Genomic DNA, 27,682 nt, shown 5'->3' with positions numbered 1-27,682 from the left:
GGGCGGTAATTCTAGTTTAAGTCTGTAAACTATTTTTCAAGTCTTAGCATTCAGTTCTGAGCCTTGCAAGCCTCTACCTTTTGAGCGTTTTCATCAAATCCTTTCTAGAGTTTATTCATAAATTACATGTAAAAGTGTTTGTAAAGGTAAACTATGCAGGGTTTTCCTAAAAGCAACGTATAGAATCATACAAAATCCCTCTCTGTCATTACTTATGTCCAACTAGAAGTATATGACAGTGTTTATCTACAGAGGCTGTATTTTAATTTTTCTTTCCTATTTTGCTGTGTTTGGGCACAGTGTGCAGGTGAGGTTGAGACTTTATAAAAGGTAGCGGCCCGTCGCCAGACCACAAGCAGTACACATCCAAGAGGAGGCTATAAAAATCACAAACAAAGCACGGGAAAAAATGCAAATGCAGCAAAGTAGAGTAAACCTGGGGTTGGCTTTTACTTTCACTCTCACCAGTGATATTGTTTTCAAGCATTAACAAACAATTCATGCATATTATAACTTTAAGTACATCAGTGGGGAATTTCACCTGGTTCTGTAAAGCCAATAGTGAACTAGAATCTCTCAGCATCTCACTTGTGAGTCATCAGTTTTCCTGAAAAACCTCTGTGCCCAACATCCTACCTTTTAACACATTATTTACAGGTAAAAACCTTAAAATAAAAAAAAAAACTAAGATCATGAACTGAAAACTCTAGTTTCAGGTACACCTTTTTGAATAATATAATGTCCTAATCACAATTTAAGGGATCTTACTATGATCACCTCCTATCTATAACTCTACATTGCTGTTGTTCTATTACTAAACACTACAACTCCAGTCTAAAAGACTTATTAATTATCTTGTCAACACAATTAAGGCAGTTTCTTGGGAGGAGCAGTGGTTGATATGCAGTTTTTTTTTCTTCCTGCTTTATCACAAATAACTGTCAGACTATTCAAAATCATCCTGTTGCATTGGAAACAGACAAATAAATGGAAAAACTTTCCCCGGCTGTTCCTTCGACTCATTTTTTTATTAATCTGAGAAGTTGTTGGTGACATTTCTAAAAGTTGATAGCAAGGCCACCAACAAAACTAACACGTATGCAATTACAAACTCAAGAAAGTGAGTTTATTTAGCTCTGTAAGAACTGATATTTCAAAATGTATTTTGCAATTGTGTCTTAGAAAACAACTGATTATACCAAAAATATTTGAATATTGAATTTTAATGTTACCTTGCCAGACTCTTGTCTTCTTGAGCTGCCGTGTATTCAAGTTATTCTTCCAAAACTCCTCTCAGTAGTTTGTATTAAACATTAAAGTTCAGGGATACTTTTCAAAACATGTCAGACTTGGATTTCACCCAAAGTTCACTTTCTTAAAGTATGTTTAAGTTGATAAGGAAAAGTTTGTGTGTGTATGCATCCATCACTAATTGATGTTCTTTCTCTGTGTATTAAAATGTATGTTTTTGCCTGCATTGCTTTTTGGGAATTTCATAAAGAAACGTTGCAGATTTTGACAGGGATGCCTCGAAAAAGCCATTTTTGTTCTCTAATGTTCTTTGATGTTTGTTTTTCTTTGTTTTCCCAGTTAATCACAGCGTAGAGTCAATTCTCTCTGTTCTGTCTCTCTTCTTCTCAACTTATTTTGTCTTTGTGATTGATGAAGACTTTGAGGAAGCTCTGAGGAAGCCTACAGAGAGGACAAACAATCTCCCACATATTGTTGCGGTGTTGAGTGTGACGAGGGAGGCGAAGTAGCTATCAATACCCATATTGATGACTACAGTGGAAGCTGGTGGAAATGTTCTGCTTCCCTATTGATCTCTGATCCATTATGAGCTGTTAGTAGACGGCTGGGTGAAGGATGGGGAACGGTCCATCCATCATAGGTTGACACCCACGCCGCTTGGCAGACATGCTCCTGTAGCTGTTTTGTCTGTTATCCTCGGCCTGCTCTTCACCTTTTGTGTTTCTTTTCTCAACCACAAAATATGAAAATTACTGGCGAGTTAAGATTCTCTGACTGCAAACTAACTCAACAAAAGAAAACAAACTACTTCAGAAATAATAGCCTGCAAGTATTTTAAAAATGAAGGTCAAGAGGTTTCTTATCTGGGATCCTCATTTAAACTCTCTTGTTTATTCTCCAGGTCACTGATCGGTCTGTGCGAGCGGTTGCAGAGCATTGTCCTGAGCTGCAGTTTGTTGGCTTCATGGGATGCCCGGTGACCTCTCAGGGAGTCATTCATCTTACTGCGGTAAGTGTAAAACACATTTTTGACTTATAGCATCATAGTTAAGACCTATTGTAAGAGCTCAGGTACTTTACTGGCAAAAGTGAAGGTACTGTAGTTCCTGCAGCACAGTTAAAATGAGGTTACAGGGATACTTTGCTGATTTTCAACCAACTGTACATCATAACAATGTGGATAGTATGTGTAAGTGATAGACTGGTAGCCTCCATCTTACCAGTGCCCAGATCTCCTGCTCAAATCCACTGGCTTTCGGGCTGTTTCTCAAAATACAGATTGTACTATCACATTTTTGTATGCCCACCACCATGAACACACAAGTGGATCACGACAGACCCCTCCCCTCAAACTTAGACAAAACTTCCATCAAAGTATAAAACTAGGCAGTTACTCTTTTGTCTATTTCTCACCTAAAATATCTTCAGAAACATTTTAGTGCACTGTTTGGTTGTAATACAAGAAATTTAGAACAGGAAGTGGCTAAAAAACACTGACATCAAACAGTAAAACCAAGCACAGCTGATAAAATATGAGATTCTGTTACTGTATTGCCTGTTTCACACCTAAATGTTTTCAGAAACATTTTTCAGCTTACTATTTAACTGCAAGTCAAGATTGTTTGTTACCAGCTGGCTGTTATATTGTTTCTGGTGTCAAAATGGGCAATCTCCCTTATCGTCACCCATCAGAGGGAACGTTTATTAGTCCTGTGTGGTGCAGTGCATTCTAGTAGTTTTAGGGTTTCTACCTCTTTAGCAAATGAGAATGCCACAGCCCTTTTCCTCTGTTTTATCTGGTCATATTGTACCAATTTCAAAAATCAAAGGTATTTGTCTTTGTAGTGCAAAGACAGGCCAGTTTTATGAAAAACAGCAGTGAAATACTTTAATTCCAATCTACAGTTTCACTGTTTTGAGATAATTACTTGTATCAGTAAACGTCAACAGAACAACAGTTCTAGCGTGACTACGTTTTTTGTCTAATCCTGTTACCATGGGCCAGCTCTCTGCGTTGCTCCAGGCCATGCATTGTCTCCAGGGGGGGAAATTAACTTTTGGAGAGTAAACTCAGGGCCTGGCTGTGTGTTTTATCTCAGACTTAGTTTTGAAGTTATTTCATGTTAACTTTTAAATCTCATGAAAGCCTAATGAGATGAATCCTAATAATACGCTGCTGTTCTGACTACACCCTGCTGTTTGGATATTACCATGTTAATGAGCAGGGCTCTGTGGTTTTAAGATGTTTCGTGCCATATAAACATGGACACACATGCACTCACACGATGATTGCTTGAATTGAATCCACCAGGAAAATCTGCAACTTGCTTTTCTTCTCATTTATTTCCTTCTCCCAGTACCATCCATCTGGAATGCACCTATGTGTGAGTGTGTGTGGTATGTTCGCACCCAAGTGTACTTGTGTAATACAATTCGATTTGTGTTTGATGTACTTGGGTGTACACGCAAGTGTGAACGTACCCTTGCGGGCTGCATGCGTCCATTCCTACTCAAATGCAATTACAGTTGTGTTAATAGGACTGAGACACTCGATGCCGCGCTGCATTATTAGATTAAACAGCAGATTAATTTGCGCTCATGGTTTTGGCCCCCTATCATCTCTGCAGCCTCCACTGACCTTGGCCAATGTGTTGTAGACAGACAGTAATGAAGCCAGCCAGTCATAACAGCATTAGCATACCTGGAGGTGGACGCATACACATCCGCCCACACGCACAGTCTAGCACACCTCATTATTATTTATTACAGTATTAACCAAGGTGAAGTTTTAGGAGTTCGGAAGAGAAAAGTTCATAATTCTTATAATATTTATATTTTGTTCAAAGCTGCAGTTTTGCCTCGACTGAAAACATCTTTGTGTTTTCTTTTTGTTTTTTATTTCAATCTAATGTGCTTTAACAGCACAGATAGTAGATTTATACAGAACCACATATTGCATCTTTACCAACTTGACACAACAAAAATAACACCCACCCGCGCACACACACACAGAAACACAGCAGAAATGACATTGCTGCACACACTTACATACCAGTGATGTGTTTGTATAACCCCAGAGGGACATTCAGACAAGAAGTGTCTGCTGTGTCAGTGACTGGTTGTCATAGCTTTAGCAATATGCTGATATTTTTGTAAAAAGTTTAGGTCAATTTTCCCAAAGCTAATACACTCATGGGAAAATTCACAAAAGGATTTAGTGGCTTTTGTGGCCGCTAAATCTGCAAAAGTGAGACAAAAAGCAACCATGTACTTCTGAAGCACCTGCAAATAGTGCTAGGCAAATATTGTCTTAGTATTCCTGTGCTATCCGCAAATAAAAAAGGCTCAGTGTATAGGATTTAAGGGAATATATTGACAGAATAAGAAATATTGTGTTTTTGTTACCATAGAATGAGTTGTTTCGATCTGCACATGGAGCAGGCCCTCATCCATGGAGTCCGCTAGATGCTACTTCATCCTACACACTAGACCTTTAAATTTAGCAATGTGCATACATTTGGTGCAAAATGTGGTCCTTTCTATTCAGACAGTTGGTGGTAACTGAAGCACACTGACAAACTTTGAAATGAAATAATCATGAGTGCGATATTCTAGGCAACTGTACTTGCTTGCGTTTCTTGAAGACATTTCACCTCTCATCCAAGAGGCTTCTTCAGTTTTAACTGACCGGTGCGGAGTCACAGGCTTGAAACTCTGCGTGGGTGTGAACCCTTACAGAGTCGTTCAGGTCTCATGTGAGCTCTGAGTTTCAGAGTCATTAAGGTCACATGTGAGTCGTTGACCCACCCGGCCATCATGCGTGTCATTAGGGTTAGATGGGACCAGGTGTGACTGGGTGTGAAGTCGTCTGGGGAGGGATCCCAAGACTGCATTGTAGGTGGGTGACCTGGATGACTGAGAATCTTCACGGACAAGATATAAAATAATGTTTCTCTCTGTTGTGTTTAAATTCCTTGCCGGAAGTTTTGAAGAATGTATCTGCACCTCATCAGTCAGGACCTGTAGCTTGTAGTCTGAAAATTTCAGTTTTCTTTTTTTCTCTCGTTGTTCTGCCTCCTGTGCTCTTGGTGCAAAGGCAACATTTATACTTTGCCACATGGATGATTGCAGTCAGACGCAGCAAAGAGCAAATTGCAATCAGTTTCAAAACTTTATGGCCGCATCTGCGCTGTAATATCTTGAGTGCAATCTCTTTTATTATTCAGACCTTGATACAGGGCAGATAATGGTTGCAAGTGATGCGCAGTTCATGGAGCTATCAGTGGCCACAATCCATTCTTTGTGAATTTGCCTGTGTCCATTTTATCAGGTACAACTTTGCAAATGAATGCAATCCAATACAACTGTTTTGCCATAGAGTCTTCTTTTCTAGCCTCTCAAATATCGATATCAGCATTGGCTTCAAAAATCCTGTATCAGTTGGGCATACCTCATCATACCGATCTTTCACCGAGAGAGCGTCTTTGGAAATTCAAACTTGGATCCTGCTTTCTAAATAGATTTGCATTAAGATTACGTTTTGATGTTCACATCAGCAGCTAAAGTACACCGATGGGGTGATAACTCTAAATCAGATTCACTCAGCCACTTAAGAACTGTCTTTTAAAGATAGCTGAAGTTTCTAGCGTAGGTATTGATCGTAATTTATGAATCTTTATGAGGCAGAAATGTTTCAACATTCACATTTATTCAGTCCGTGGATTTACAGTCAAATCATATGTCCCTTTGTTTCTGTCATTTCAGCCGTCAGTTCTGCAACGCCCCCTCTGCCTCTCTACTTCCCCTCTCCGTCCCTCTATAATCTCTGACAGTAATTATCTCGTTTAGCAGTTGATTCCTCCTCTCATTCATTCCCACTTGGTCCCATCCAGTGTCGATTGAAAATCATATTCTGGCGTTTAGAATCGTTGCATTTCTGATGACTCCGTGGACCTGCATGCGATTCCAGGACTGCGGCGCTCCTCTCTTGTTCGATTATCACACACACCCTCCCACTTCTTTTCTTCCTTGATTGCTCTTTCTCTCTCTCCCTTTCTCTCTGATAATCTTCCCAACCTCTTCACTTGCTATTCAGCTATCACCAGAAAAAAGGGAAGAAAATCCATTACTTTTATTAACTTCTCTCATATGACACACTCATTTCAGATTGATATTTTTTTATGCCGACTTCTCAGAAATTAGGGTATGAGGAAATCAATTCAAATCGTATTTTCTTAATCAAGCCAGCTGATGGCTGAAATAGGCCACCCATGGCGCCGAGTTCGATGCAGATGGTCTGTAGAGTAACTGTAAAGCTGTGACTCCTTTATGCTCGCTCTTCAGTGTTTCAGTCCTACGGGAGCTGTGCGGTTCCTCTGTGATGTGCAACACAACTCAATATTTGTAGCCAGACGCCGTTTGATAAATCATCATCTTGTTAGTGACTAAAAGGCTATATCAAGATTTCTGCCGGCTGGCTGAGAGAATAAAGCCGCTAATCGAAAACAAGCTTTCTAACACTTGCCTTACTGGTTGGGAATCAAACATTACATACGGCTTTAAATGTCAAAACAAAAACTGAGATGATTTTAAGAGCAAACATGTGTCTGATGTGGTCTTTTGTGTTGCCGTGCCAGGGATACACTGTAAATTTTTATTTATGCTCGGTGTTGAGATTGGAGCTCAAAGCTAGCTCGAAGCCCCTGACATTAATAATAGTTTTATTGATGAGGCTTGTCACATCCCAAGGCTGTGTAATGGATACAAAATATCTTGGGGTGGAGGCTTTGTGGGTGTCCCAGAGCATTTAGTGATTTGGTGCTCTCCCTCAGCAGCTAATTTGAGAACTTTATATGTGTTTTCTTGTGGACCTGCGTGAGATTAATCACTCTCCTAATTCAGTTTCAGAGGGTTCACCCTTTAGTCAAGCCTGTGACAAGCCACAGAGGTGGAAGTGCAATAGATGTGTGGAGGCATTGGCCGTTATTAGAAGGGTGGAAGGCTTCACACTGCCAGCTTGAGTGTAACCCCGGCTTTTCAGATATGTTTGTGTGTGTTTGTGTCTTTGAGGCAATGGATTTGTGTGTGTTTCAGAAGTGGATAACACACAGTGTTTTCTGAGCTCTCCCTCTGATTCTCAGACACCCTTGGTCACACAAAAAAGTTGCACAAAACTCCACCATCTCTTTGAACCGTGTGTTACCTGTTTACGTCTCTTTCTCTGTCCAGTCTTTTTCTACTTGTGGTCATTGTCACTCTCGCTCTATGTATCTTTTTTTCTCTCGCTTACTCTTGTGGTTTGTGTGTTTTTGTCTGTCTTCTTTTTCTTTTTCACACACACTCTCCCACCGTCTCTCCATCTTCCTGTCAAGCGGCGCTCTTTTCTTCTGGTAGTGATTAAGTCCAAGGTCGGCTCTATCAGAGAGCCAGTGTTTGAGAGAAGCTCTGGGTGCCAGAGAGCCTTCATTCCCCGAGTCTTAGATGTCCCACTGATGGCTTCCCTTTGCTTGTCATGCCTACCCACAATGCCCCTCCTCATACATCAGCCTATCACTGCCCTTAGACACTGTGGGCCTCAAAATGCCTTTTTTGTGTGTGTGAAAGTTCCCACCCTCGGGAGAGGGAGCGAGAGGAGGCCAAAGACATAACAAATGGAGAGACTGTTGAAGAATGTGTCAGAGATGAAAAGAGGTATATTTGGAGACTATAATAGCTATGTGTTGTCTCTCTGATGTGCAGAGCTTGGATGTTTCTGGTCTTAATTTTGGGTCTTGTAGATTAATTCAGCCGTGCCGCTCCAGTGCTTTTGTTGTTCTTCTCGCGAAAAAAAAAGCTTGAACCTTTGATAAATGCTCTCTAAATTTGACAGAATTGGACCGTGGGCAATACCTCATTCTCTCTGTGTGTTTATGAGCAAATAAAACAGTCTGGTTTATGACAGGAAAGCTGTTTAATTCCATAACCAGAATCATATGTTCTATCCATCCTGGTTGCTTAGTGGAGCAGCATGTACTTACAACATCCTGAGTTCAGATTTATTTCACAACCTTTAAAGGTTCTGAAAGCGACATTCAGAGCATGAATATAGCAACAAATCACCAGCTGCTGTGTAAAGACATTGTGGAGTAATGGCGCCCTGAGCAGAGAATAAAGTCATGCTCCCTCTGTGTTTGTTGTAATCCGAGCTTTTCTTGTGGTTTGTTTGTCTGTGGTCAGCCGGTACAGCCACTCATGCATGTTATTACATGGGTGTATCCCACTTGCTAGCTCAATGCTGCCTCTTGGCACTGCGCTCAAACAGCAGCTACCGCCAAGTGGCAACATCTGAGGCTGAAAATTACAGCCAACATCGAAGTGTCAAAAACTGCAGTTCCTCAAATGGCCACACGAGGCTGGCTCTAATAGTGAGCCAGTCTCCGTAGAATCCTATTTTAAAGAGCCCAACTTTACAGCTGAAATAAACATGTAAACAAGGTTTAAAGTTATGCATAATTATGGGCGTGGCCACATTGATAGGCTGTCTGTAAGGCGTCAACACAGTCCGTGAGTCTGAGTCACCCCTAGCTCCTCTACATCTCCACTGTCTCATCCAAATATGATCACTTCTGGCTCCAAAAGCCAATGATGGCGACGGCCAAAATGCCAAACTTAAGGCTTCAGAACGAGAGTCCACAAACCAATGGGTGACGTCAGTGTGGCTGTGTCCGTTATTTGTTTACAGTCTATGGTTTTCGCTGATAGTGGGACAGAGGTGCTGCAGAAGTGTAGCGGCCACTGTCTGGTTCCCCCGGTTGACACCATTTGCACTGTCAACACTATTTTCGTTGTGTCACTATTGACATTTATTTAGTTAGCACTGTTAGCGGCTAGCTGCCAGCTCAGCCACCTCCATGCTGAGATCAGTGACCTCAAATCAAATGCTCTGAATTTTGAAAGGGTCCATTTTTCTTACAAAAGAGGGGAAATATGAACAAAATATACAGAAATATCATTTATTTCCCCCCACTTTTTTTCCAAATTGCCATAACCACAGGTTTGGAAAGAGGTTGGTGAGACACAAAAGGTTAAGATATAGGTCTTCACCCGCTGCCACCTTCACACCCTCCGCTCCACCACTCCCTCCCCATGTAAGATGAGTGGTGTCTGGCTTTGCTGTAGTCTGCTGGCCCCTTATCTCCTCCCTCTGACTGGAGCACAGAAAATACATAATCACAGTGCCCTGTGTCAAACTGATAACCCCCAACACAAACCAAGGAAGTAAGAGTGTGTGTGCGTGTTCATGTCTACGTGAACCTTTTCCTATGTACAAATGTGTGTATGCGACTGTGTACTTGTACATGTGTATTGTGTCTCAGGGGTGGTGGAGAGGATAAAGGGGAAAACGAAGGAGCAGAGGGGATTTGGAGGAAGAAAGGTAATGGGGTTGTGGGGGTCGCGAAATGAGTCGAAATTGTAATAATAATTTTCTTCACTGCTGTATGGAGGAGATTGGGGGATTTATGAATATAATGAGCAGAGAAGAGCCTAAGGATGATGTGTGTCTCTTGCAAGAGTAATTGAAGAATAATTCATTTGGCTCTAAGACTTTTAACCCAGAGACAGACAAAGATAGAGAGGTTTTTGACCTCTGGAGGGGGGGATATCATGTCTCATTATTGGCCCAACTAGTGTCACTGTACTGTGACTGTCATCCAGCGCTGTCACACCGGCTCGTGCTCGCGTACGTGAGTGTGTGAGTGCGTGCCCATGTGGTCATTTGGCTTAGAGCGCCGAAGAGAAACCAACTCTCTCTATCTCCTCAAGCCTTTCCTCGCCACTGAGTTTGTTATCAACACCAACACATGCAGGATTAGCGACTGTAAGGGAGAAAGCAAGAGAGGAAAAAGGGGGTAGGAGAGGGAAAATAAGTGATAGACAGTAGATGGGCACAGGACAGATAAAGAGAGAAGTTAACCACACATGCACACACACACCTACACACACAGGGATCAGCTCACTGGTCCATGACTGATGCAGACAATGTATTTGTGATACCAGACCCATGGCCTTTCCAGCTTTCGCCTCAGTCCTTTTTCAAATATTCATGTCGCTCTGTCTGCACAGGCCTCTATGTATTTATATGTGTGTATGTTTTTCTGAGTGTGTGTCTGGAGGGGGGGTTAGTGTGTGATTTAGGCTTGCCGCAGAGGGATTGTCTCGACACAGCTTACTCCTGTCTGACTGAACTGTCTGGGATGCTCCGATATGGGGGAAAAGAAGCGTCTATGCATGAGTGCGCACTTGTATTCACCTAGTGACACTGCTGCCATTCGTCTCACCTTTGTGCCCCCCCCGCCTCGTCCCGTCTCACACAGTCTCCAACACATACGGACAGCCGAGGAAAATGTGTCAGGGCCACAATGCCACCTCAACAACACCCTGTGACTTTGACTTCTTGCTCAAGACTTTGAATATTACTTCAAAGTGACTGTCTAAAGTTCCACCTGCATTGTTTAGAAGAGTTAAACTTGTTTCTACAAGGGATGCGCTGATTTATCGGCCAGCACTCGCGTTGCTGGCTGCCATCGGCATATTTGCAAATAAGAATACATTCACCGATAGCAGTGGCTCATGTTCTGTGTCACATTAATTTTGCACAGGCTAAAAAGAAGGTTTGAAACGAACAATGCCCCATCTTCCTGGGAACGATAGAGAACATATTTGGGCAGAACTCCCTATCATCATGACAGGGGATGCACGCTATTGTTTTCCTGATAGTGCGACACAGTGAACAACATATCTGTGTCGACATCGGCAGGAGCAGAGCTAGTTAATGTTAGCTGTTAGCAGCTGGTGGCTGGAACTATCTGCTGACGAAGGTTGCATTGAGTTACATTATGATGCGTTGCAGCTCACTTAGGTAAAAATGAGTTTTGGGCGAAGGTGAGATAATTTTGTAAAGTGTAGTTTTTGGCAAGAAACTCAAATAAACATGGTTGTTTGAATGATAAATTTGTTGAGGTTTTCATAGAAATATAAAATAGATATTAGAGAGGACATTATGATCATTTTTTTTAGAAATGTTTTTCATGTGAAAAAACGTTATTTTCAAGGTTGTTTCATGAATTTGTATGATTGAATTTGTGCTCATTCAAAGATAGTGTAAAGAAGGATTGTATGACTTTAAAATTGTTGAGTTATTTTATGATGAAGATTTCTTTGTTTCCCTGGCACAAAGGGGGAAATAAAAAACAAAAAAACAGAATAAAGCTATCAGCTATTTGCTATTGGCTATCAGACAAATTGTTATTTTAAACCTCAGTATCCGTCCAGAATATTTACAGTTGGTGCACTCCTAATGTCTACTTATCTTTGCCAGTCTGAGACTGGAAAGTTTCCACTGTCACAGTTGTTAGTTTTACTGAAAAGCAAATTTTTCCCCCTTCTTCATAGACAGTTCTTTGCATGCATGTGTTTTTTGTGTGGATTTCCCACAGTAGGACGTATTTTTCATTGACCAAACTCACATACTAAATCTTAAAGTGGTTATAAATTAACTTCAGCAATGAAATAGCAGCTCATACTTTCCAAACCCAACATGTTCGCTATTTATGACTAAAACAATGCCCACTCTGTCCGTGCTTTTTAAATGTCATCTAACTGCTTGTCAGCCGGGACACTGAGGTTGATGGACAGCAACAGCCATGAACTCATGCTGCTTCGTGCCAGCGTTCAAACCATGACATCATATCCTCTGCATGGGGTCCACCAGGCCTCAACTTCCTGCTTGGCATCATGATGCTTGACGTTGTGTAAATAAATTAAGTAATAGCACAGGTAGTTATAGCTCTGTAGTCTGGCAGAGCATACACAGGTACACACACACTCACCCAGTGTGTGCCAGACTGTGACATACACTAATGTAATAAAGTGTCAAATCAACCTCTCCAAATATTGAACTCCAGCCTATGCTTGGCTGAAGGATAACGTACCTTTGAAACAGCCAGTTATTTTTCTTTCATTTAAAGCGGCGTTTTGTGTTTGACCTCTGACTCCGGCTCTCATTTTTCCTGTTTGAGAGAGGCTTCTAATTGAAGCAGGTGGGAGCCATGCTGCTTGGAGCTCACTGATCTCCTCTGGTCATGTGGACTGAATTAAACAGCCTCTTTATTACAGAAATGTGGTGCTACACCCACTTCTCAGACCACAAGTGCTGTTTGCTCATCCAGCTTTTGTCAAATCTGAAGTGATTGCTTTTCTCTTATCTTTGCGTAAGATGTTTTCTATATTTGACTTGATTTGGAGTTTGTCTATAAACTCAGATTCACATCCAATTTTGTGAATTTGAATATGTCTTTTTCTGCTCTGTATTTGTTTTTTTGGAGCAGAATTAAATTGAGAAATAAATGGTTAATTTTTGGGCCTTATCAAATTACATTTTAAAGTAGGTTAATTGATTTACTGATGGTGAAAAAGTTTAAAAATTCACAGCTTTTTTTTTTTTTTTTTTTTAAATTAATTCAGCTAATACTAATTAAATGGTAAGAGGCAAATTCACTAAAATAAAGTGTAATCTATCAATACTTCTTCTACATTCTACAATTATTGATATTTTGTCAAGCCTGTCGTGCATGTTTCCTTTTATGTATTTTTTTAATTTAATCGTTATTTAATCAGGCCGTCTCATTAAGTTTTAAGATCTCTTTTCTAAGAGAGACTTGAGAGCAAGAAACATTCGCATTACCACATTCAGCAAAACAGGAACAACACAGCTACACAACAAACAAGAAATTAAAAGAAGCCGTTATAAGAATCATAAAAAACCGATAATAAAGCTTTAAAATCTCCGAGGGAGATGTGAGACTCTAGTTTGAGGGCAGCTTGCAGTTCATTCCATTTAAAAAGTGCTTAGTACCTGAAACCAGTTCTGCCAACATTAGTGCATACATGAGGGATCTCTAAGTAGTTACACGAACGTTTACTGTTGTTGGATTTAAATGAGAAAAGAGATATGAGGTAGGTTGGAAGCTTCAATAGAGCTAAATGAATAACCTCAAATGGCTATTTATTTTTTTTTATTTTTATTTTTATTTTTTTTGGACTATAAGGAAGTTTATCCAACCGTATGGTACAGAGAACAATGATGAGTACAAAGTTTTTCTGCTGAAGTGTTGATGAAGCAGCATGACAACACAGTCTCCACAGTCAAGCACAGTCATGAAGGTCGACTGTACAATAGATTTTTGATTAGAGAAAGACACACATACTTGAATTCAATACAAAAAGCCACGTTTGATTTTTAATTTTTGAGTCAGATGTTGAATATATATCTTGAATCATTGTCTGCTGTCAAGCCAATTTTATAAGTATTTGTAGGACACAGCAAGAGTAACATGGGTGCCATTTATAGTTTCAATAGCAGCATAATCAGAGTCACTGGTGGAGGTGTAGAATACTATGTACTTAGTCTTTTCTGTATTTAAAGCTAATCTGTGATTAACGAGTGATGATTGAAAAGCATCAAAGGCAGACTGAAGACAAGTCAAGAGGGGCTAGGGAAGAGCTTAGGGGAATTTAAAATTGTATCATTAGCAAAACATAAGGCAATTGAAGTATTGATTAGGAAGAATTATGTATAAAGGAAACAGCAGGGGACCAAGGATAGATCCCTGTGGCTACCCATTTCTGATGGCAAGATGACTAAGTACCATCAGCAACAACAGTCTGAGTTCTTAGTGAGTGATGGACGAAGCACTCAGATCATTTACTTGAGTGAAACACAGTGATAATTAGGGCTGTCTTGACTACAAATTTTTTTGACTCTGGAGCGTCAGTAGTAACCAACAGCAAATATTTGAAGCTTGGGCTGGCCTGGGGTGCTGTTGAACCTGGCTTTTCTGTTTTTTTTTTATTTTTTATTTGCTATTTAAAATAACTAAAATCTTATTTCATTGTATAGCACCATGCAGCATATTGATTGGCTAAGCCCTCCTTGCCCTGCAGTCACTCTCTCTATCTCTCTCTCCCTGGTAATTATAAGACTGCTGCAGGAGTGTGAACCTGCGCCAGAGACAGTAACATGGCCAGAGACAGTAACATGGCTAATTGTTAGCATCACATGGCTAACGTGACCTGAAAGTAGTTTATTTTATTTATTTAACAGAGACAGTACACAGCTACTTATTGCTATAAGCTAATTTTCATCTGTAGTCCCTGGGCAGGAAGCAGAGAAATTATTCTCTATTGTATAAAAAACCCAGTTACAAAATAGAACATATTCATGACACAGCGGCTTCAGCAATAACCATAGCGAGACAACACAACATCAAGTCATCGCAGCAATAACAACAGCAACAACAATACTGCTACAACACTAAAAGGGTTGAGCGACTGTAATGCTGCTGCTCAGTGTGAGGTTGTCTGGACTGTTTACCGACTGTGTCTAATGTTAGCTGCTGCTGCTGTATGACAGCCTGCTAGCGCCAATAAATTTAAGATTTGTAACAAACAAACAAACAAATAAGCAACACATTTAGAATCCCAAAATTAAAAAAACAAATACTTACCCAATGAACCGATATCCTAATAGCTGAATATTTGGGTCCAATCCTAATGATGATACGTTAGTACAAAATTTTGCATCCCAAATGTTGCTTGAAGTACAGAAGTATTTGCAACAAAATGTGCTCAAAATAAAAGCACAGAGAGTGTGATAGTCATTAAAAAAAAAAGAAAAAGTTTTTTATCTGGTCGAGCTGGAGCTAACTCCTACAGCTTCATATACTGTTGGGTAATGTGGTAAAAAAAGAATACTCAATAATACATACAATGGAAAATACTCACGCAAAGTTCAGGTTTACGAACTACAGTTATTGAGTCCATGTACATAGTTACTTTTCACGACTGTTTCTGTGCTTGTGAACATGTGTGTGCACAGTCACTGGAATATTCATGTATTCAGACCTAATTTCTGTGCCGTGCATGTGTGTTCACGGGGCGGGGATGACACGCCGGCCTCAGAGCAGCTGGATTCTGCAGGTTTCACTGTTTTTATGAACAGCATGAATAATTATCCAGGTGAAGCTGCCAACTCATAGGAGACGAGACAAACTCTGCCTGGTTACAGACCTCAGCCAACGAGGAAGAAAAACCTGCCGAACCCTCTCACCAAATCCCCTGCTCTCCATTCTGTCGCTCCTTTCCTCTGTCACCCGCTCTCCGCACTCTGTTTCACTTTTTTCCTCTGTTCCCGTCTCTCCTCTTCTCTCTCCGTGCTGCGTGAATCACTCGCTTTGTCTTCCTCTCCGTCTGAAGCCTTCGCGTCCCCTCCTCCTCATTTCTCTCCATTTATTTTTCTTTTCGTGCCTGTTTATTCTCGGATCGCAGAAACACACGAGGAGAAAATAAGCTGTATTATGAGTGGAAATGATTAAATGAGATTGGGAGCATTAAAACCTTTCACCTATGAGTCAAATTATGATAATCTGTCAACTATGAGAAAACAAGCACTGGCACTGTGGCCTGTCACATTCTGGAGGTGTGACTAATTACTGAGAGGTTGCCTTTTTTTGTGTGTGTGTGTGTGTGTGTGTGTGTGTGTGTGTGTGACTTTTCATTTCAGGGATTTGGAGAGATATTTTTGCTTTCGGCAGATGTCGGCTAAACTGTGGAATTTATTTTCTCTGCGGTGGTTTCTCTGCAGATGGATTAGCAAAGTTACAGTCTCAGCCGTGACTCTGCCTCTTCCCTTTCATGCAGACATCTGCTAAATTTTCAAATTTTCTTCAACCTAGCTACACTCTCAGCCAATGAAAACTCACGCTGGTTGGCCTGGTTTCTCATTGGTTATCCACATCAATGAAACAGTTTCTATTGGTTGTAGTAAGAATTCTACTATAGCAGACATAAGCAGTTTTGAAGATTTGGAGAACAAATACTACTTTTGATGTGGGGGCTTTTAAATTTACTCCAGGCTCAATAACCATAAATACTGAATGCAAATAACTGTGTGTGTGTGTGTGTGTGTGTGTGTGTGTGTGTGTGTGTGTGTGTTAGAGAGCGTGTGTGTGTGAGAGAGGGAGCGACAGAGTAAAAGTGTGTGAGGATGTGTGAGCTGGTGATTGCCATTTTTTTGACAGCGTGAGTGGATGTCTGTTGCTATGAATATTAAAGGTAGTGGTCACTTTGCCTGCATCCAGTTTGATTTTTGCACTGCCTTTGTTGTGCAAACAATGACACCACACACACACACACACACACACACACACACGCACGGACACACACATGCACACAGATCAGTCTAATTCCTCATGAATAATTTAGCACTTCGATCCAACACCGGCCACACAGGCAAATGACAGTGTGTGTGTCTGTACGCATGGGTTCATGTGCGTTTCTGAGCATCTGCTTGTATGCGTGCATGTGTACGTCAATTCACACATTTAAGATTTCTCCCCCCTTTCATTAAATACCATTGTTTATCATGTCAGTTTAGCTGTCCCCGGTGATCACTGCTGCATTCGTGACCCGTCTTTGCACGCACAAGCTGTTTAATGTTTATTTCATTAGTATATCTGAGCGTGTCTTCACAGTATAGGTGCCACAAACAAAATCTGTTTCATGTTTATTTCATGCCCAAGCAGACCTTTTATCACAAGAGGTGTGGATCCAATTTTCTCCTGAGGAGTGACAAAAAAAGCCACAGGCTACATGAGAACGGGGGGAGACAAACGGAGCAGGTAGACAGAGGTAAAGGTTTTGAAAGCCTTTTTTATTACCTTCAGCGCAGTGCAGCATCACATGCTCACCGTTGTTTGTTTGCGGTGGGTGTACGAGTCTCTGTGTTTTGATTCTTGGTATGTGGGGACAGGGAGGAGTGTTTACATGTGTGCTTACTTCACCCAGCGAGCCTCGGTCCTTATCCGTTCCCCCCGTGTGTCTTCACGCTGGTAGGTATATGTCATGCCTATGGAGCCGACAATAGTGCTCAGTGATCTTAACACCAACTGTAAGCTTGTTTTCTCTTTAGCCTTGGCCCTGACATTTACCTCCCTGCCTCCCTTGCGGCTGGCCGGAATATCATACCTCTATTATCTTGCATCCCCGGCGTGTGTGTGTGTGTGTGTGTGTGTGTGTGTGAGTGTGAGCGCGTGTGTGTGTGCATGCACCTGTGCCTTAAATAGTTCTGAGTATGTATCAGAGAAAATACACCTGTGCTGTAACTTGAAAAGCCTTTTGGTAATTTTCAGTGAGCAGGAACGCTTGTTGAACAGTGTGTCAGTGTGGGTTTCTAAGAGTGTGTCAGGAAGTAGAGATTTTGACTGGAGGATTAATCTAAACCCCCTCTTATAAAGTATTCAGATCGGAAAGAGGGATTATTGAAAGTCGGAGAGATGAAAGGAAGAGGGAAAGTGAATGCTCATATTGGCTCATAACCCCTCACACCAGGCATGCAGGCACAGAATGATAAACAGTAACAGCAAGCAATTTTCTATAATTTATCTGCCTTGTTAGGTTTTATTCTGCATTCATGCTATTTTTTTCCCCAGTACATGTGGCAGTATACAAGTTTACTCGGTGTGTGGAAAGATGTTTTCCACATTTCTCGGGGATACATCAAGACTATCCATGTAATTCATCTTGTGTATATACCATACGTGATTTCACCAAATATTTCTCTTCCTGTAGTCTCCTCTTTTTGCTTTGCTCGTGATAACAAATCAACTGCTGGTTCCTTCATGAACAGAAAGGAAATTGTGTTTCCTGTATATCTGTTTGTGTGAAAGAGATAAAGTGTGAGTGCTGGATTTTACTTTGTTAAAGTCCAACTGAAATGAAATTGTATTTTATTTTGTCTGCTCCAGCCTACATCTTTGCCCTGTAAACCACTTGGCCTGTGTTTTCCTGAATAAGAAGAAGAAGAAGAATGAGAAGGAAAAAAGGGAGACACTGATATATATATTTTTTTTCATGGTGTTGCCACCTAAAGGGTTCCTGTGGATCCTTACAAAGTCTTAAAAGGCATTGAATTCATTTATCTAAAAAAAAGGCCTTCATTGGTTGTAAAATGTTTGAAATCAATCTTTTAAAAGTCTTAAAAGACATGTTTTTTAATCTTTCGAAACTTTAAATTCTCAAAATATTTGGGATAATCTAATTTTCTAAATCACTGAATGCCTCTTGCATTAATGTCATGCAGATCAGATTATTGGAAACTCAAAGCAGCTTTCTGCTACAATTGGCTATTTAAACAAGATTTCACGGCATGGCCAAAACAGGTACAAGGCTTTGTGAGCTTTTATGCAAAATGTCAGCACAATGGAAATCAGGGCAGTGGAATCTTAAATGCAGAGTGAGACACACAAAATTGAAAACCCAACATTTGGGCATAATGTCCCTTACTCCCAAGTAATTGATGTTGGTTTATGTTTTTTACTCTTTAGTTTTGGTAATTGTAAAATTGGTCTTAAATTTTATTCTGAGTGGCATTAAAATAGTTTTAAAAACTTAAAAATATAACTTGCCTTAAGCTGCATTAATCCAACAGAATACCATTCTTCCTTTAATAATACTTTTTTTTTTTTTTTTTTTTTTTTTTTACCAAACACTTAAAAAAAAACATGTTGACATTATTTTTGACTACAAAAATGGATATCTACATGTGATTTAGTTCAGCGCTTCCCAACTGGTGGGTAGCAGTCCAAAAGTGGGTCACAGGTCCATTCTGAATGGACCAAAAGTGACTTGCAAATGTGTCAAGTTTGTCAAAAACACACTTTATTTTTAAGTATAGTGAATTTCCGGCACAGAGCTTTTATTGTGAAGTGCTGTTTCCTGCTGTAGAGTGAGTTACTAAAGCACAGCTACTTGACAGAGACAGCAAAGTAGCTTGAAGACATGTCCAAATGCAAGTACGACACTGAATATATGAAACTCTGTAGACCTTGAACTGATGACTGAGGAGGAATCTGGACCCCATGGCTAGACCAGTTGGGAACCACTGATTTAGTTGCTTTAAAAATGAGCATTGTTATTTGACTGTATATGCTGTGCAGCAAGCTATCTGTATGAATTTAACCGGTTTGAATCATTGAAATGTTCTTTGTGTTGGTTGTCTCTTGTAGCTACGAAACCTGAGTGTCCTGGACCTGCGGCACATCTCAGAGCTCAACAACGAGACGGTGATGGAGGTGGTGAGGAAATGTCACAACCTCAGTTCCCTCAACCTCTGCCTCAACTGGAGCATCAACGACAGGTATGTCAAGTAACTATTTCTATATAGATCAGTATCACACGAACTGATGCTCATTGGGTTATCCCACCCACTACATAACCACTGACCTAACCCAGTTTGTGTACAAGACAAGAAAAACTTCTAAATAAATCATATATGTAAAAAAAGAAGCCCTCCCTTTTTGGACAGTCAGATTTGCAGTAGAAGCCTTAAAAAGACAATTTCAAAAAGAAAAATGGTAAGTAGTATCTGCTCAAAGTTTTATAATCCATCAGGGGTATTATGATAAATCCAGTACTAATGTTTTTGCCAATACTTAAAATAAATAAAACAAGTCAGTGTGTCTTGGGGCCCATCTTATCATTTGACTAATGGCTCTTTGGGGTCTTAGTCGGCAGAGAATCATTGATTAGTCATATTTTATTATCTTTTCATGGGGAGAAAGCTTTTATTGATTAATGAGAGGTAAAAGTTGCTTCTCTGGCATCAAAATAATATTCACAGATATGCTTTTGTCTTTAGTAGGTGCTAGATTTTGAGATCCTTCAGTGTAACTTCTTTAAGGGCACACCGTAGAGTTTTTGAACAACAGTAGCACTATGGAGCAATGCTTTTATGTGTGGGTCCTCGTTTTATTTGAATCTTATGCACATGCATACGAATGTAAAGCTACACACGCAGGAAACATTATACACCTTCTTGATTGTTTCACGTGACTGATAAACTATTGGTAGTGGTGACACTGTGAAAAATGTACAAATAAAAGCAGGGAAGAAGAAAACTACTAACTTAACATGGATCTAAACCATGGAGGTTTCAAAGTTTTAAATAAACTGGCTTTGCAAATATTTTATAAGGAAGGACATGCATTCAACATTGATATACATGATGTGATTTATAACAACAAAAGATTTACGTTAATGTCCTTGCAAGGAAATTTGTTCTTGACTCTGTCCTTTAGTGCCACAGAAGATAAACTCACACATGCTGCTTAATAAAAACATTTCAACAACACAAAGCTTCATGCACACACGCACACACGCACACACACACACACACACACACACACACACACACACACACACCTAACACTGTGACCAATTCCATGGCCACTGGAACTTCTTAGTGTTAAGAATCGACATAATCATGGGCAGGAATTAAAGTTTATTGAATAGTTTAGCCTGTACTAGGGAACCTTGAATCCTCCACCAGATGGTTAGAGCTGGAGCTCTGTGCGGAGAATATGAGTTGGATCAGTTACTATTTTCTGTGCTTCTCTGATAATTGACTGTTTTGGTGAAAATATAAACAAACTTAAAAAGATCCACAGGGTACCTTTAAATTGTGGTGGGACAATGAAGAACCAGTTGGAATGATTTTTCAATTAAATTAACTAATCTATCAGTCAATCAAGGAATTTTATGGCCCTTCACACAAACCATACACACAGACACGCTCACGAACTTTTGGCACTAAAGCATATTTGAGATAATTACTGACAAGCTTCACAGATGATCAAACTCTTTGCTTGTTTGACACACATCGGCCTCGTAAGTCAAAGCTACATGTTTAGTACAGATGTTTACAGAAGGTCACATGTCTGTATATTGTGCACACATTCAAATACTTTAAAAATATCGTACAAAATGTACTAAGTTAGATAGAGTCCTTATGCTAGCATGCAAACTCTTGCATGAGGAAGGACAGTTATAAGAATTGAAAACACACATTGAAAGGACAGCAAGAACTTCTCTCTTCTTTGTTTCTGTCTCCATGGTCATCTTTCTTTCTGCTCCCACGTCATTTCTTTTCTCTCTCCCTTTCTCTCTCAAATGGAAAGGAACCTGTACAGAATATGACAGCAAGAGTAAACCATCTCCTCTTTTATTTATTATCTTGTGTTTTATTCATACGTTTCTATTTAATCTATTGATTTACAGCTAAGGCTGTGGCTTCTCTGCCGACTGTACTCCCACTCTGGCTTAGGAGTGTGAACACAATATTGAATTTACCATGGTGCATAGCAACAATGGATGTATGCGTGTGCGCGTGTGTGTGCATGTGTGAAATTATTCTTGCATTATTGAGTTAACAGCAGACATGTGGTGGGAAGGTTATGGTAATACCTTACCTGCCTCCTTTCAATCAAAAAACATGGAGTTTGGTGAAATCCTCACAGGAGCACATGGTGTTATCAACTTCTTCCCTTTATAACATGTGCGCACGCATACACACTCACACATAGACATGCACACGCACAGGCACAGCCTCGATTGATTCAATGCTGCATTGATTCTATAATGATATTTACTGCATTGGTTCAGGGGCTGGAGGTGTATGTGTGTCTGACTGGATTTGTCTGGATCACCTGTGGGAATATTGGAATATAAAATGGTGTGTGTGTGTGTGTGTGTGTGTTGCAGCCTTTGTGGGAGATAAAGCTAGCATGTTGTGTGTGCATGGCAGCATACAGTTGGTGTATTGTTGGCTTATGTATAAAGCAGAGACAGTCAGGGAGTGAAAGGCTGAGGTGGACAGTCTGCTGAGGAGTCTTACATGCTTGCTGCTCTGATGCTGGACTCCTCCCCATCCCTCCCAGAGGATGAGTTTTAAAAATCCAGCAAAAGTAATGCGGGGCCATTTTCTCTGTCCGGCCCCCTGGACCTGCAGACCTGTGTGTGTATGTGTGTGTGTATTGTGTACATGCTGACTGCTGCTCAAGGACTCAGAGCAAATAAAAGCCTCCAGTCATAAGCTGCTTTATTGTTACACTTTACAGTCACACAGCTCAGAGCAGAGAGCAGGACAGGGGGATATTTAAAGGGAGAAACTGGCTGGGTGGTCGTCTTAATGTGAAGGAGGCGTATGCGGAGGTGTGTGTGTCTTTTAGAGGTTTTCCACAGGGCTGGTCGGCTTTAGTTGTGCTGGGCCAAGCCAAGCCGAGCCGTGATGACATGTTCCCACTAAGAAGCACAGCCTCACAGCAGGGCCTAACTGAGCTGCGTTGCTGTGGTCTTGCTTGCTAGCCTCAACAGAGTCATGTCGTTGCAGATGTGGGATTGGATCAAGAGTATATTACCATATGCAAGTGAAGAGAGGGAGGGGCCTTTGAAGAGTCACAACATCAATGCATCAGTACAACAAAGGCATAGGATGGTGTTGGTTAAATCCAATGACTGTATATGAAGATGGACGGCATGACAGCTCCCTACAAGTGAAGCCAAAACATCTCCGTTGCCACCTGGTGGCTGGCTGCTGTACAGGTCATAAGCCCCACCTCCTCCATGTTAGCGGATGGAACTTGGGCCAAACTAAAAAAATCAAAGTCCATGCCAAATACATTTTTCCCAAAAATGGTGTCTGCCAATTTATATGGTTCGTATCACGCTAATGTATGTTCAGGTGCTCATGTTTCTGATAAGTTTGGTTTTAATTAGTTATTTGATTAGATATTTGATGCTGTAAAACGGGGGTGTGGCATCATGATTGACAGCTGTGCGTGTCAGTCGTGCTCATGATCAGTGACACGGCTGGATATTAGATCGGGAAGTTACCGCTGCTCCACTTCATGATTCCTGCTAGCTCCATATAATGTCACCAATGCAAGATGGCAGTGCCTGCATCCAGGATATTTTGGCTCCAATTTTGTACATTGGGAGAAGGTGGAGATGTGTTGTCTGTGGTTATGGGGCAATCCATTGTACTCGGAACTCAAAAAAAAAGAAAGATCTCAGACGTGAAAAAGTGCAATGGAACGGTCATTCAAGTCAGAATTGTAGGTCGGAAACTTGGTTGTTACTTGAGGTGCTCAGTCAAGGTTCTGCTGGCCATTCTACAGTCTGGGCTGAAAACCAAGGGTGACCAAGCACTGTGTAACTTTGTTTTGAAAAGCATTTACATTTATGATTATAAATCCGAGTTCACCAACATAAACACACCTGATATTACAGCAACATGGCGGCACACACAGTAAGCTAAGCAGAATGACCTTTTCATCACTTACTTTACTTTATGTTGTGTTTTATGAAGTTGTTTTATGAAACATGCTGTAACAGTGTTGTAGCTGCCATTTCCATTTCTATTCAGTTGATTTGAGCTTGATAGAAGTCTATGCAAGCATGAGTATCTCCTCTTTGTCCACACAAACAGAATGCACACAACAACTTTATGCTATTGGCTTTGTTGGTTCACTCTATTATGCTCAGCACCCGTTTACACAGTTTTGAACAAAGACCAGCAAGACAATTGACTAATTTCATACACCGTTTCTCTTCGCTAATGGCGTTGTGGTAATTGATGTAGGTCCTCTGCAGATGCCTGTGAAGCAAAGAGACTTGTCATACAAACATCAGTTTGCTGCGGGTATCCATGTTTACCTGTACAGATTCACTGATTATTCAGATTGGAAGTCAGGAATACCAATACGGAATTATTGATTTCCAACATGCAATGGATTGCAGCAGTATATTATGGATGTATATGTTAAAGATAAGCTCACGGTTTGCACCAACATAGAGAAAACATGTGGTCCTCTGGTTATTCATTCATTAATTTTCCATAACTGCCTATCCTGTTTGGGGTCGCAGGGCTGGAGCCCATCCCAGCTGACATTGGGTGAGAGGTGGGATACACCCTGAACAGGTTGCCAGACTATCACAGGGCTGACACATAGAGACAGACAACCATTCACACTCACATTCACACTTACGGACAATTTAGAGTCACCAATTAACCTAGCCTGTATGTTTTTGAACTATGGGAGGAAGCCAGAGTACCCGGGGGAACCCACACTGAGTTGTGCCAATGCGGCTCGCCTGCTCGTTGCTCCTCCCAGCGTTGCTCGGCAGGACTACCCCCCCATAATGGAAAAACCCATTTGTGTGTGACAGAGCAAAAGAGAAACAGAGAGCCTGGTTCACAGAGGTAAGACCTTAAGGGAGATTGAGGTGACGGAGAAGGGTGATGGTTGAAGTATGAGGTAGGATAGTGTCTACGTGACACACTCGGAGTTTTAGTGTTGTTGTTATTTAAGCCCTTTTTTGTGCACTTTTTTTTTTTACTCCAGTAATATGAGAATAAGTGGGACCATGATTTGATAAGAACCTGAATCAATAAGCAGAATCTGAATCAGAATTGATAACATCTAAATAGTGAACACACACACCAGTATGAGCAGGGACACACAGTCCAGTGAGTCACCTGAAGAGCCTGAGAGGCTGTTTAAAATGGGAGATTTTATCGATGATGGTTTCTCGGCTACACGCAGGCTGTCGGTGTATTTCCTCAGAGAGAGAGAGAGAGAGAGAGAGAGAGAGGTTGAAGGAGGTTTATTTGTCTCAAAGTTCAAAGAGTCAAAGGTCATCGGGGTCACTGCTGTTGGAGAAGCCAGCGCACACACACACACACACACACACACACACACACACACACACACAGTTGTTGTCATCGTGAAGACCAGAATGACTCAACCCTCCCTCACATTAGCTCTGTGAGGGCACAGCTGGGTCAGCTTTCGTGTGCGTGTTTCAAACTGATGACAGTGTGCTGTGAACAGGTAAACAGGCAGAGGAAATGACCCCTTATTTCCAGGATCAATTTGTCCCCCTACAAGGGGCAATTGGAGAGATAGAGCTCCGTGGGAGGTAAAGTACTTCAGTCATTTTTTCGTCCCTGCTTCTCTTTTTCTTTCCGCTCGTCTCTCATCTTTAAGAAAAATAAAAAATAAACACAGCGTCCTCTGGCTCCCCTTATCTTCCTCTGTAATGGCCGAAAACAGCATCTCAGCGTAAGGAGAGGCAGAAATGATGACCAAATATGGACTTCCCATCGTCACAGTCCGACAGGCAGATTGGGACAGTAGGACGCCTATTTTTCGGTCACCGTCATTTCTCGGGGAGACGGGATGTGATGTGCTGCAGGTGGCCAGTGTCGGCCCTGTTATTTCCCTGTGTCCTCTTCCAGCGATGATAGGAGACCAACGCGGGATTGTGTTTTTCAAATGTCACAGCGTTTGAAAACGGGGAGCGAGTCATGATCAAAGTGGAACGGCAGAGCAAATGGCAGCGTTCACTTTTTAGAACAAAGTTGAGAACACAGTGTCAAAGTTAAATGGTTTTCTTTCATTTTTTGGGCGCTTGGTGTCTGCTTTTTTCATCTTGCAGAAACTCCGCAGAGCTTTTGTGTTTTGCACATGGTGTGTTTGTGATTTTGGTATCATTGTGTGTTTGTTTTTGTTGTGTCTGTGTGTGAGGGTTCTTTTATATCGAGAGAGACCTGTTATTCCCAGTGGAGACTTTGTTGATTTTATTGTATAATTTTTTATTTGTGTAATTATTATTTTTTCTATACAGTATATTGTAGTTTTTGTCTGCCAGAAAAAAAAAGATTAAACATGGATTTAATGTGATTGTCATGCTTCTGTTTGTGCAAGTGTGAGTGTGTTGCAATAAAGTTTGCGGTACAGCCTCCTCAGTGGTTTTGGTCAAAGCAAAGAGTCAGCATCTATTCTGCTAACATTAACCCTGCTGCTGGACACAAGGCCTGTGTTGACATGCAGATTTATGCGCGTCTCCCCTCCTTCTATGCATGTGTGTGTTTGTGAGCAAGCTCTGGTCAGATGGCTTGTAGTCTTTGCTGCAAGCAGATGCATGGAGTTAGTGAGTCATTTCTTTTATGAGATCTGTATTGTTGGAAGTTGCGCATTTCCCAAAAGCCCCGGCATTCTTTCCCTCTCCTTCTCCCTCTCTTTCTTCAACTCTCAGTCTTTCCGACAGCTTAATTTAAACAGGGGAATCAATATTCATCCCTTTTTCCTCCTTTGCTTTTTTCTCCGGGCCAACATTCTCTGCATATCTCCATCACTTACGAGCATCACAAATCACAGCCCAAATTGGCTGTTCTACATTTTTGTCCCCTCTCACACAGAAATCGGACTAGATGAGGGATGACCGGGGGCCCTCTCTGACTTTCAGGAGCTTATAAAGCAGGAAATAATTGGAGAAGCATTCTCTCGGAAACACACCTTCTCTAAAACTGTAAGGCGTGTGGATTTGGAGGCGTCTGCAATGGAAGCTCATTCCAAATAGCCTCTGTTGCAGCCAGCTGGCAGACCCTGCAGTGCCTGGAGAAGTGTTAAACCCCAAAATCGAATGAATACATGATACATCAGTATGATCGACGACGTGTCAAACGACAGTTGGTTGCTCTACTTTGCTTGGCCACAGTGAAGGTGACCAGGGCCTGTATTTGTCAAAGTTCTGAGAGTTACACTGAAGAACACTTTAAAGAGCCAACTTAAGAGTAAAAAAAAAAAACAAAAAAAAAGAAAAGAAAGAAATTTGCTGAAAGTAAAGAGTTTGGAACATTTACCAAGTGATTTGCTCCTACTTACAGCAAAGTCAAGGAGTAACCCTTCGAGATAAAATGATTACGTGTGTTCTCAGGAAGGTATCGCCAATCAGTCCAAAGGATTTGACCCAGCCCCGTTGTACATTGTTTTGAAAAAGCCTTACATCTCCACACTGAGATGCTATTCTGTAAAGCCTCTGTGATTTAAATGTTTCATTTAGTTTTGTAATGAAACTTGTTATTGTATTTATGTAAAACCTCCCATAGCAATTAACAAGTACCCTTCGTCCATTCAAATAGGGATGAAATTATACTAAATTGGCTGAACTATAAACAGCCAATTCCCTTAGGAAATGAGAAATCATATTATGTACTACAATATTAGCTGGATTCATCCACAGTTGACCTAGAATTTAAAACCAACTTGTTTTAAAGAGACAGTCCACCCCCAAATCAAAAATTCAGATTTTCGTCTTACCTGTAGTGCTATATATATCAGTCTAGATTTCTTAGTTTGGAGATATCAGCCAGAGAGATGTCTGCCTTCTCTTGAATATGATGGAACTAGATGGCACTCGGCTTGTGGTGCTCAAAGCACCAAAAATATACATTTGAAAACTCAATGGCAGTGTCTCTTTCCAGAAATCATGGCCCAGTTACTCAAGATAATCCACAGACCTTGTTGTGAGCAGTTTCATGTAGGAACTATTTTCTCTGTTTCCATCTTGTGCTGTCAAAAGCACAAGCCTCTTGTCCATTAGTAGATGCACGCTTCCTTCTGCGTAGCGACATGGTTGGCGAGTAAAATTTGGTGGAAAGAAAATAGTTCCTACATGAAAGTGCTCACAACAAGGTCTGTGGATTATCTTGAGT

At 40.9% G+C, this 27,682-nt stretch overlaps 1 protein-coding gene across 1 annotated transcript in view; it reads left to right on the top strand.

The window, feature by feature from the left end:
- fbxl17 (F-box and leucine-rich repeat protein 17) overlaps positions 1 to 27,682 on the top strand; it is a 291,099-nt gene that overhangs the window by 96,652 nt on the left and 166,765 nt on the right. Inside the window, exons 7-8 of the mRNA XM_049579160.1 lie at positions 2,153 to 2,260; positions 19,353 to 19,483. Of these exons, the coding sequence (XP_049435117.1) occupies positions 2,153 to 2,260; positions 19,353 to 19,483 (239 nt within the window). The remainder of the gene's footprint in view (positions 1 to 2,152; positions 2,261 to 19,352; positions 19,484 to 27,682) is intronic.

The sequence above is a fragment of the Epinephelus fuscoguttatus genome, linkage group LG6 (assembly GCF_011397635.1).
Source record: "Epinephelus fuscoguttatus linkage group LG6, E.fuscoguttatus.final_Chr_v1".
In the NCBI taxonomy this organism is placed as follows: Eukaryota; Metazoa; Chordata; class Actinopteri; order Perciformes; family Serranidae; genus Epinephelus; species Epinephelus fuscoguttatus.
This window is presented reverse-complemented; position numbering and strand designations above follow the sequence as displayed.